At 39.5% G+C, this 12,027-nt stretch overlaps 1 protein-coding gene across 2 annotated transcripts in view; it reads left to right on the top strand.

Moving 5' to 3' along the window:
• Positions 1–12,027, top strand: part of RELN (reelin) — a 463,371-nt gene that overhangs the window by 78,667 nt on the left and 372,677 nt on the right. For both annotated transcript variants that reach the window (XM_037889192.2, XM_037889193.2), the window contains exon 2: positions 2,450–2,560. In XM_037889192.2, the coding sequence (XP_037745120.1) occupies positions 2,450–2,560 (111 nt within the window). The remainder of the gene's footprint in view (positions 1–2,449; positions 2,561–12,027) is intronic.

Consider the following 12,027-nt stretch of genomic DNA (forward strand, 5'->3'; position numbering starts at 1 on the left):
AAAGTACAAAGGAAAGAATAAACCCTGCAAAATTCACTACTTCAACATCAGATGAAAGGAGAATTCATTGTTTTTTATTTTTTATTTTATTTCATTTTATTTTGTTTTCAAAATTATTTTACTTTATGGAAGTCTTGTTGCTTTTGTGGTCTACTTCTCATTTGTTTTTGTTTGTTTGTTTTGACATGTATGTTATGAGGGGATGCATTGTAGAATGGAGATTAGGGTTCTGAACCTGCTCTCTTTACTCAGGTGAAACTCCTGTTAAACTTCATGGGAGTTTTTCTTTGTCCTGGAATTATTCATAGTACTATTGAATATTAGAATAAATACAGTAATTTAAATGTAAAATATTTAGGAGTAAATTAAACACACTGGATGTTAATCCTCTAGTTAAAAACCGAAACAGCCTTCTCCCTGTTGTTTTTACAGGTCCAACTAATAAAAAAAACCAAACCCCCAAAACAACTGGTATGAATGTGTACCACAGATTAACCACTGAAGACTGATGGTGATACAGCCAGAACAACAGACTAGTCCTGCTGCTGAATGTACTAGGAATGTCTTAACATGACACTGATTTAAATGGTTACTGGAAAGAACCCTGAACCAATACCTCACCACCTACCCCCGCTTCAGTTACTGAGTCATCCCCAGCACCTGGCATTTCTAGCAGGAGTAAGAAAGGACTACATTGGGGTGGAGAGTATGTTTGCCCTATCTGGCCAGATATTTAGAACCAAAAAAGTTTGGAGGATAAGGGAGTCTGAAGTGATCAGAGACTACAGTCCATCTGTGAGCTCTGTGTATGAAAAGGTGGGTGGAAGAGGAACCTGTAATAGTTACTAAGGTCTCTATCATGCAAAAAGTTGTGTGGGACATCAGTCAACTCAATGGAACTCTTCACTGTTGCAAAGGTCTGCCTGTGTGCACCTCTTTGCAGGAACTGGGCCTTTGATAGCCTCCACGAAATTGCTAGTCTTTGTTCTTTATACACAGCTATAGGTGTAAAACATGGTTTACAGACACTTTAGAAAAACGGATTTTACAAAGTAGATTACAAACAAACACTAAGACAAGCGAGGGGGAGGGAATTTACCTGATATATAGTTTAGTTGCTTGCTTTAGTTTTTGTGCTTTACGTTAGTTCCATTTTAAAAAAAATATATAGGTATTTGGGCAAGCGTTAGAAACTGTCAGAAGAAATGTGTTTTTGACAATAGATTTTAAAGAGGCAAAGGAGGTTGCATGGCATTACGGGATCAGCGAGGTCATTCCAGGCATAGAGGCTATTGCTATGTATATTGCATTTACATAATAGAAAAAAACTTGTCACTTAATAGTTCTGGCCGTTTTAGGATAGAACATTCAAGCAGATTGTACATAGGATTTTCTGTTTAAATTGATAATATCTGATAAGACATCAAAGCAAAAAACTGAGGATGAATGTTTACAGAATAAACTGCAAAAATTGTGAATTGTTGTTTTTTCAGTGTTCAATGCCTTCCTAAATAATATGCATTTTCAGCTGAAAATTGCAAGTGTCAAGAAAATCAGGACAATGGTTTTAACTGATATAGCTAAGAATATTTTTTTAAAATTATCCAGTGGATTATTTTAATATACTTGGTCGGTAATGACCTATGTGCATATATGACTTAACTGCTTAATACACTAAAGTGTATTACTATTGTCATGTAGCACACATTTGAAATCCAGAAAGAGCGATACTATAAACCTTAATTATTTTATTGCTTATGTCGTTTATTCTGTGGTCTTGACAGCCAGTTGTAAACCACATGTTCTACTGATGATGCTGAAATTTTCTAAAAACCAGTTCATTTCGTTTAATATGAGTTTTTTTTGCCTTCTAGGAAAAGGAGCTTATCGGATAGAGATGAGTGACCTCTCTGATGTTAATTTCAAATCCTGATGCTGTAATTCTCAATTGTGTCCATTTCATGTGACAGATTATTACTGATAAATGATTTATGATTAATTTAGGAGTAAAAAAATAACAAACACCAATTGTTTTCTTCTAAATACAGTCTCTTTGCTAAAAATAAACCCTGAAAAAATATTAAAAATAAATTCCCAAATCAGGAACCCTGATTAGATATTGAGCAACGATGTTTGTGAAATTTACATTTGCAAACTCGTTTACAGTCACTAAATCATTTATATGTAGTGAGAGTATTATTTCAGGACAGGTTCTTACACAGAACTGAAGTTCATTATTTGAGCTCCAAGAGTCTGCTACTCTTATTTATCCAGTTGCGCTTCTCCATGAGAAGAACCACTGTGTGCATGTGCGTGTGTGTGTGTGTGTGTGTGTGTGTAGCAAGGTTTTCAATGAAGTAAGGATGGCAGAATCTTGTCCTTAGAAAGAGTACAGAACTCAGCACACAATTGAGTGGTCCTTACAGAATTTTTATATCTTTCATTTCAGTGACTATTTCGACAAGTACATTCTTCGATGGCTTACTGGTAACAGGACTCTATACGTCTACCAGCGTTCAGGCTTCACAAAGTATTGGTGGCTCTAGCGCTTTTGGATTTGGTAAGTCTAATGTGATTAACAAACCTAGACTTGTGTTTGTTGTAATTCAAAATATTCTGCAACTCAAGATAACAAATACTTAGTTTTGTAGAGAAATTAAGGTGAACACAATTATTTAAATAAATTGACTTTATATTGAGTGCTGGGACCTGATCCAAAATCTGTAGGAGTCAATAACTTCCATGAGCTTTGGATCAGCTCCTTAAACTGTGTGTGTGTGTGTTTAAAAAAAAAAAAAAAGGGAAAACCAATCAGAAAGTCTCCATCCCAAAGACATGCCTTAGATGCACAGAATTGCATGCATTCCACAGAGAACCAATTCCCACAAGAAGACCCTGATTCTCTCACACACATGACACTACAAGAGTGGTCACCTTTCCCTTACTGGAAAGTTGAACAGATACTCCTTACCTCTAGAAATATTGAGCTGCTCTAGAGAGGAAATGATCTCTCCTCTGCTGGCACTGTTTTCACAAACAGACACACACACGAATAAGTGATACATAGCAAAGTGATACATACAAAGCAAAAACTTGAACCTTAGGAAATGATAGATGGGCACGCATGTGCATCCAATCTGTGCACTGAATGAAGCCTAGATCCTGTTGGAAAAAATCATTTGTGATCATGTAATTAAAGACTGTTCCATAGTGCCTATGTACAATGGGACAAAATTAAAATTGCATGGGAAGCATGAAGCTAGCATTTCTTAATATTTGAGAGCTTGACTCTGCGACCTAAATAACATTCTTTTAATGTAGCTTTTTATATAATTTTCTAGGGTTTTGTTAAGGGAAAAATGTAGATCAAACTTTTCTTTGCAATTGTAAAAACCTTCCTCAATTGCATATCTGTAGAGTTTGAACCCTGAGTTGTCAGCATTGTAGCACAGACTTTTCCCACTTGAGACATAGGACTAATTATGTTAGCTGGTGGTAGCAGATTAGGCTGCTACCCCAGGCAGGAGAAAAACAGGCTCTGGCACCATGTGCTACATCCATTGGGTAGTCATCCAGGGGATTATCCTGGATTGGCTCTGTCATAACCATACAGCTAAGGGTAGCCTAGAATTCCTCCTTACCTGTAAGGGGTTAAGAAGCTCAAATAACCTGGTTGGCACCTGACCAAAAGGACCAATGGGGAAAGAAGATACTTTCAAAACTTGGGTGGGGGGGGAAGGCTTTGTTTTTGTGTATTCTCTTGGGAAGCAGATAAGCATTAGGTCAGAAAACTCCTTCTCCTATAAACCATCCTAAAAGTCTCTCATATTACAAAAATTGTAAGTAAAATCCAGGCAAGGCGTGTTAGATTATCTTTTGTTCTGCTTGTGAATTTTCCTTTGCTGGAGGGAGGTTTATTCCTGTTTTTGTAACTTTGAAACTAAACCTAGAGGAAGTTCTGCTGTGTTTTTGAATCTTCTGTTACCCTGTAAAGTTATTTTCCATCCTGATTTTTACAGAGGTGATTTTTACCTTTTTTTTAAAATAAAATCCTTCTTTTAAGAACCTAACTGATTTCTCCATTGTCCTAAGACCCAGGGATTTGGGTCTGTGATCACTTTGTAACCAATTGGTTAGGATATTATTCTCAAGCCTCCCCAGGAAAGGGGGTGTAAGGGCTTGCGGGGATATTTTGTGGGAATAGGAACTCCAAGTGGTCCTTTCCCTAATTCTTTGTTAAATCACTTGGTGGTGGCAGCGTACAAGGGCAAAGAATTTGTGCCTTGGGGAAGTTTTAACCTAAGCTGGTAGAAATAAGCTTAGGGGGTCTTTCATGTGGGTCCCCTCATCTGTACCCTAGCGTTCAGAGTGGGGAGGCAACCCTGACAGGCTCTTTTTCCCTTCCACCCCACCCCACAGATGTGGGGGACTCATGCCTCCAGAGTGAGGGATGGGCTGCTGGCACCGTGTTTGGGTCTAAGGGAGAGGGTTATGGAGGAAACGCCACACTTTTCCCTCCCCCCACCATGAGTTGTAAGGGCTCCTGCCCTATTAGGTGCCACCCAGAGTTGGGGCTATATGTTAGGACCATGAGATTGCTTGGGGGAGCCCAACTCTTTCCCTGCTTTATTCTCCCCCAGCTGCTCTAGGTTCTCCCAGTGCTGCTGCAGTTTTGGAAGCAAGATGGATCCAGTGTTAGAATTTTTGTAGTCAGTTACAATTTTGTCATGCTACCCGAGGAAGGCAAGTGAAAAAAGGGAAATGGTGATACTTTTAACAGTTTTGATCTCAACAAGATTTCAGAAGAACTTCATGAGCCGAAGAAAAGGCACTTTTTTAGCCGGAGGAGGTTCTTATGGGTGAATTTCAAAGGCCTGCAGCAAACTATGGAGGTCTGAGAGCTCTTCAAAGAAAAGGTTGCTAGAATTGTTTGTAATGGAAAGTGTTAGACAATTTGAATAGAGAAGTCACTAACAGCTGCCTCTATGCATATGAAAATAATTTACTTACACCCACATACCCCAAAATTTGTTCTGAATAAAAACAGGTTTTTAGTCAATATTACTGTGTCCATGATAATACAAAAGAGACAGGACCGAGTTGTAGTGAATAAAAAGGTGATTCTGTAGTCGGGCTGTTGATACGGTTAGGTGGCCCTCTAGTTATCCGTAGCAGTGTACCTCAAATATTAATTAAACACACTGTCTGCTGATAATCAACACATAGGTTTCCCATAAGTCCTGGCCTGGAAGGGACTAGTGATTACTCTACAAATGTGAGGGATAACTGTGAAAAGTGAGAACAGTTTTCACATACATTTCACATATATTTATCTAAGGTGGATGCTTCTATTACTGCTGGAGCAATTCTACTTGCTGAAAGAATCATATGAACTGAAAGAGAAGCCTCAGCAGAGTAACTGAAGGAAAACAGTCATTTCTAAATGGTATAGTGTGCAGCATTTAACTGGAAGCATTTAATTTATAAAGAAACAGATTGGAAAACCAACTCCGCTGGGCAATAATGTCAACCACTTTTTCCAGTGACTGAACAATAGCTTTCTATTTAAACCAAAACTCCATTCAATATATATTATATGACTGATTGATTATTTTTGTCCAGAGTTTTAGTAAAAGATTAAGGAGGAAGATTTTCAAATGTTCTGAAGGTTTTATCATTGAATTCATTGGTAAAAGTTAGGCCAATGGTAGAAGTAGGCCAACGCAGAGCACTTTTGAAAATCCCGCCCCAAGTGTGTGCGAATAATTTGCAGCCACCTGTTTTTGCAGTTCATCTCTTGGAAGCATCTTCTGCATTAATATAAATTAGATTCTAAAAGGAGACTAAGTGAAAATCACAAAGATGTTGTCATATGCAGAGTTGGGAGAAACCCACTGCTAGTAAATCCAGTTTGCATGATTTCATCTTCTGCTGCCAAAATTTTTCACAGTACAAGTCCTTTACCTTTGTTTCTTTGTCTGTTTTACAACTTTTATAAACGGCATGTAATACATAAACTCTCTACATTTGGTCAAGACTTGGTGATTTTTTTTTAAAATAAGAACTCTTGCTTATTCTCAGATAACAGATGTCTCTACAGTCATTAACTCCAACCAAGAACATTTTGTACAAAATAGAATGGACATTTTTGGTACTATGATTATTTGTGACCTTTAACTTTATCTGTTCATTGAGATGCAGCTGTTGCATCCAATCTTCTACTTTATCTTGATGGTCTTTTACTGACACAGTTACTTACTCTGTAAGACTTAACTTTATTATGGCCCTTGCTTCTGAAAACAAATAATTGGGGCTTAATTTCCTAAAACAGATGTAAAAGCAGTGCCTGCAGTATAAATATATCTCTGATCCGCTAAATGGGTAGTTATGCTGCAGCATATCTGAATGAGAGAAAAATACACATTTTGCGTTTGCACTAACCTGTTTGTATGTTTGTGTACATTTTATAGCTAAACTGTAAACACCTTGTTTATAAGAATCTTAAATAATTAGGAGGATGTAACACTCTCTGTTACAATGCACATTATTAACATCACTCTTATAACTTCTTGGTAACTTTCAGATAGCAAACATACATAGCAGGTTATTATCATTCTTAAACAAAATCATTGAGTCTGTGACTTATCTGTTTCACCTCCAAAACATAAAATAGCCCAATTTTTAAAAAAAGGTTTTAATACCAAATATTGGTTCATTAATATTCACTGATGGTAGCTACCAAACAGCACCATTTTCACCCATCCCAACTCCACTTAGCTTGTGTGTCTTCTTGCTCTGCATAAGAACCATTCAGAGGGAGGCAAAATGCAGATATCACAGGTACTCTCTATGGTGCCTGAGACAGCATGGGAATCACGTACCAAACTGTGAGTCACTGGAAGGTTGAGTACCATTGTTGTATAGTATTTTTATATATCCAGATCCATGATGTAGATGAGGTACCTTCATATTTGATTTGAAAACTGTAAATGATAGAGATTGTACAGGGTTTATGTACATATCTCAAATTTCTGGGATGGCCAGTTTACTGTCAACTATAATATTGCAGTATGAAATGTTAAGTAGTTTAAATCAAACATCAGAGAATATTAGTAATTTCCTAACAACTCACAAAAGTAAGCAGAAAATATTATGTTTAACTAGGTCTAACTAAGAATGATGGTTAAGTAAGATATTTAATAGGATCTAAACAGGATTGGTCATTTACAAAAAGGCAAATATATTTTTCCCTAAGTTTCTTCACTGGCATTATCATACATAAAATGTGTGTGTTATGTTGTGCTCCTCACTGTGCCCAGTATTTATAGAACATACACAACAAAACAAAACTTGATCTCTTCTTTATGTGTCAGATATCGTTTTGTAACCTAACTCTTTAAGTGTTAACATATTCTTGGAATAGTAGTTAAAAAGACTCAATAACAAGACTCTCTAAAACGTGTGCACTCCTGACCAAAAGGATCTCAAAGCCTAAAGGCCAGAAAAAAATTAAAGCAGAAGATATGCAAAATCAGTCATGCATAGTTTGAAATATCTCATTTTTCTTGTCGATATGAATACTGAAACACAATGCCCTGAGGAAGTCCTCTGTTTAATTATGAATATCCCTTTATGCATTGCAGAAAAAATGTTTCCATCTCTGACCTGTCTTTTGAGCTGCAGCTTAACCATGCAAACTGTAGGGCTTATTGTGTTATCTGAGCAGAGTTGTTTAAATGGCATTTTAGATAAAATCTCATTTAATTTTTAATTGCTATTTTTCTTTGCTTGCTCCTAAATTTAAATATAAATTCAAGAAAATCATTGGGATGATCACGATGACCTGATGCTATTGTGCTCTCTCCTAACACTGGCAGTAAAAAAGAACCATGAGAGCAATGGTGATTAGTTTTTAGGCTCATTTGGGAACTTACCCTGTGAAGTGGTGAAGGCCTCCCCAATAGCAATCAGTACATTGTAGGATCAGATCGAAGAGGAATGAAGTAGTTTTAAAAATATATTAGCCACAATGTTTAATGTATTTCAGGGTCACTTGAAGCAAAGTAACAACAGAGACAATGGCATGTGTTTACTTTTTGAAAGAAACATAAAGCACATTGCTAGGAAGGCTGATAACAAAAAGAAAAATGAAACAGAATGTTATTGGAGAAGCAGATCTACCTATCTTTCCATCATATGTGGGTGGGATTGTCCTAGTACATACGGAACTGAACTTAAAAAAAAAAATTGGCTGAGACTGTGTGAGGCCTAAAAACGTCAATTTGGAGACTTGTTTGTGGCATTTTGTGGAGAAGAAACTTGACAGAAGTTGGTCCTTACAAGAACTGGAGGGATGAAAACTAGGACGCTGGGCTTGGTAGTGTTTATCTGTGTAGTAGGATAGAACAGTGTTCCCCAAACTTGGAATGCCGCTTGTGCAGGGAAAGCCCCTGGCGCGCTGGGCTGGTTTGTTTACCTGCTGCATCCGCAGCTTTGGCCGATCGCGGCTCCCGCTGGCTGCAATTCGCCGCTCCAGGCTAATAGGGGCTACGGGAAGCGGCGGCTAGTACGTCCCTGTGGCCCATGCCGCTTCCCTCACCCCCATTGGCCTGGAGCGGCGAACCGCAGCCAGTGGGAGCCGAAATTGGCCGAACCTGCGGACGTGGCAGGTAAACAAACCAGCCCGGCCCACCAGGGGCTTTCTCTGAACAAGCGGCCTCCCAAGTTTGGGAAACAATGGGATAAAATTCTCTCTACTGCATGAATTACTAGGGGGAAGTTTAATGGCCTGTGTTATGTAGGGGGTCAGACTAGACTATCTTAATGGTCCTGTCTGGCGATAAAATCTATGAAATCTTTCCAATAGATCTATCTTTCATGCTGTCACGATATTTATCTTTTAACTACCTAACTTAGAAAAACATTTGCTAGAGACCCAAATGATGTTAATTCTTCTCTGCGACAGTTGGCTCAAGTTACTCCACTCATGTCACTCCATTCAAGCTAGTCTAGCTTGGATGAGAGTGGCCACACTTCAAGACAACTCTGAAGGTACACAGAGTGACTGGATTAGCAGCTGATGGGGGGGTGTAACTCAAGCTGCCGCAGCCCCACTGCATTACTGGCTCCAGCATCAGAAGCAGCGGTGCTTCAGCCCATACCAGCTGACAGGCCAGCTAGCTCAAGCTTTAAGCACCACTTAAAGCTAGAGATTTTTGTGTGTGGTCAGGTTAGGGTCAAAACTCAAGTTGTAGCTCACGGTGACAATGCAGTGACGACAAGCCCTAAGTTAGTTTCCTCTGTTTGGAATCATTGGGGGTGGGGGGGTAGGGGTGGGTTATACTGATAGGTTTATTCCAAAGGGGTTAGGTTTCTTTGTTTATAGGCATAAAAACATATATTCTCTGGCCAAGTGAATGGGTCACTTCTGCTTTCCTGTGTGGACTTTACCATCTTATCAAAATATTAATTTGAAAATTCATCTAACAATCGTGTTAGGAAGGAATTAGTGAGCTGATTTGGATAAAATGTAACGAAGGCCCTAAATCTTTGTCCGTTGACCCAAACAGAAACTTTGGTCAGGCTCAGTTAGACATGAACTGTAAAGCTAAAATCAGAACTGAGAGAAGACAGAAATATGTGCCGTATGCCTGACTAAGCAGGCTGTGAGAATCTTTCAGCACAGAAAAAAGCTTTAAACCTACTTTTTAATATGAATTATTTTCTCCTTGTGAGGTCTCCTGGTATATACTAGTTCACTAAAGATATCTCAAGCTGCATCTTTCTGTATCATCACTTATACCATTAGTCCTCAATTAGTGCAGTTTGTGTTTCTGGGCTCAGCTCAATTTTCATTTTAGTGTTGTTTATCTTCAAGTCTCCACTCTCCTTCCTTGTCCTTTCCAGGATTCCCTCCTTGTCCCACTCCCCCTCTAGTCCTCAAATATCCTTCCCTATGGACTCATCTTCATCCTTGATTATATTCCTTACCCCTCTTCAACTCTCAGCAAATTTGCGGATGATACTAAACTGGGAGGAGTGGTAGATACGCTGGAGGGGAGGGATAGGATACAGAAGGACCTAGACAAATTGGAGGATTGGGCCAAAAGAAATCTGATGAGGTTCAATAAGGATAAGTGCAGAGTCCTGCACTTAGGAAGGAAGAATCCAATGCACCGCTACAGACTAGGGACCGAATGACTAGGCAGCAGTTCTGCGGAAAAGGACCTAGGGGTGACAGTGGACGAGAAGCTGGATATGAGTCAGCAGTGTGCCCTTGTTGCCAAAAAGGCCAATGGCATTTTGGGATGTATAAGTAGGGGCATAGCGAGCAGATCGAGGGACGTGATCGTTCCCCTCTATTCGACATTGGTGAGGCCTCATCTGGAGTACTGTGTCCAGTTTTGGGCCCCACACTACAAGAAGGATGTGGATAAATTGGAGAGAGTCCAGCGAAGGGCAACAAAAATGATTAGGGGTCTAGAACACATGACTTATGAGGAGAGGCTGAGGGAGCTGGGATTGTTTAGTCTACAGAAGAGAAGAATGAGGGGGGATTTGATAGCTGCTTTCAACTACCTGAAAGGGGGTTCCAAAGAGGATGGCTCTAGACTGTTCTCAATGGTAGCAGATGACAGAACGAGGAGTAATGGTCTCAAGTTGCAGTGGGGGAGGTTTAGATTGGATATTAGGAAAAACTTTTTCACTAAGAGGGTGGTGAAACACTGGAATGCGTTACCTAGGGAGGTGGTAGAATCTCCTTCCTTAAAGGTTTTTAAGGTCAGGCTTGACAAAGCCCTGGCTGGGATGATTTAACTGGGACTTGGTCCTGCTTCGAGCCGGGGGTTGGACTAGATGACCTTCTGAGGTCCCTTCCAACCCTGATATTCTATGATTCTATGCTATCCCTCTCCCCACGTATGAGGGCCCAACTGACAATTTTCAAATCAAGGTTGGATGTTGTTCTGAAAGATATGTCCTAGGAACTATTTTGGGGAAGTTCTACAACTTATGTTATGCACGGGGGGTCGGACAATCACAATGGTGCCTTCTGGCTTTGGAATCCATGAACATGGCTGATGGCCTCACTGCTACGTCTTAGTATATTTGCTTATTGCACCCTTCAGTTTTATGGTTACTTGTACCCCAGGACTGCACCTCTTATGCAAAGCTGTAAAGCAGGAAATCTGACATTTTCCTTCAAAGAGGTGTTGCACTTTGAGGAGCAAAGAACTGGAAGGCTTCAGCATGCAATGAGTGGCCCTATTGGGAAGCTACAAGACCTTCTGCACTCTCTTTTAAAAGAGAAGGAGGGAGACAGCAAGAGGGGTGAAAATTACAGGTAGGAAACTGGAGATTTGATGTGGGGTTTGGTGAGAGTGAGGGACTGGGAATTGGATTCAAGTTGTATCAGGAATGGGGGTTGGGAGAGTGAGAGGAGGAAGATAGTGCAGTGCATGAGATGAGGTGTCTGGAGTGCATGCTGCACCCTGTAAGAGCATGCAGTTGGAGTCATTCTGATTTGTGCTCCCTATAGCCATCATAGGAATTGGGCCCATTTCAATCACAATTCATCTGATACTCCCGAGTGAATTCTGCACCAAAAATTTAATATTCTGTGCCAAAAAATTAAATATTCTGCACACATTTTAAAATTCTGCAAAATTCTGCATTTTTATTTGTCAAAATAACACAATATAATCACACTATTTTCAATTATTTGCTGACAAGTGTTTTGAAATAAATTACCTAAATAATTGAAAATGGTGTGATTATATTGTTATTGTGTTTCTATGTTATTTTGACAATTAAAATATTCAAACTTTGCAGAATTTTAAATTTTAAAATTTTTTGATGCAGAATTCCTTCAAGAGTAGTGGGGTTCTGTGTGGGGCAATCTGGGTATGGGCAGCTCGGTGGGGGTTCTGGGTGTGGGGGGGAATCTGGGTGCACAGAGGTTCGGTGCACGGTTCTGGGTGCAGGGGGAATGTGACTCTGCAAGGCAGGGCGAGGTGAAGGTGGTTAGGG

Source organism: Chelonia mydas, chromosome 1 (assembly GCF_015237465.2).
Source record: "Chelonia mydas isolate rCheMyd1 chromosome 1, rCheMyd1.pri.v2, whole genome shotgun sequence".
NCBI lineage: Eukaryota > Metazoa > Chordata > Testudines > Cheloniidae > Chelonia > Chelonia mydas.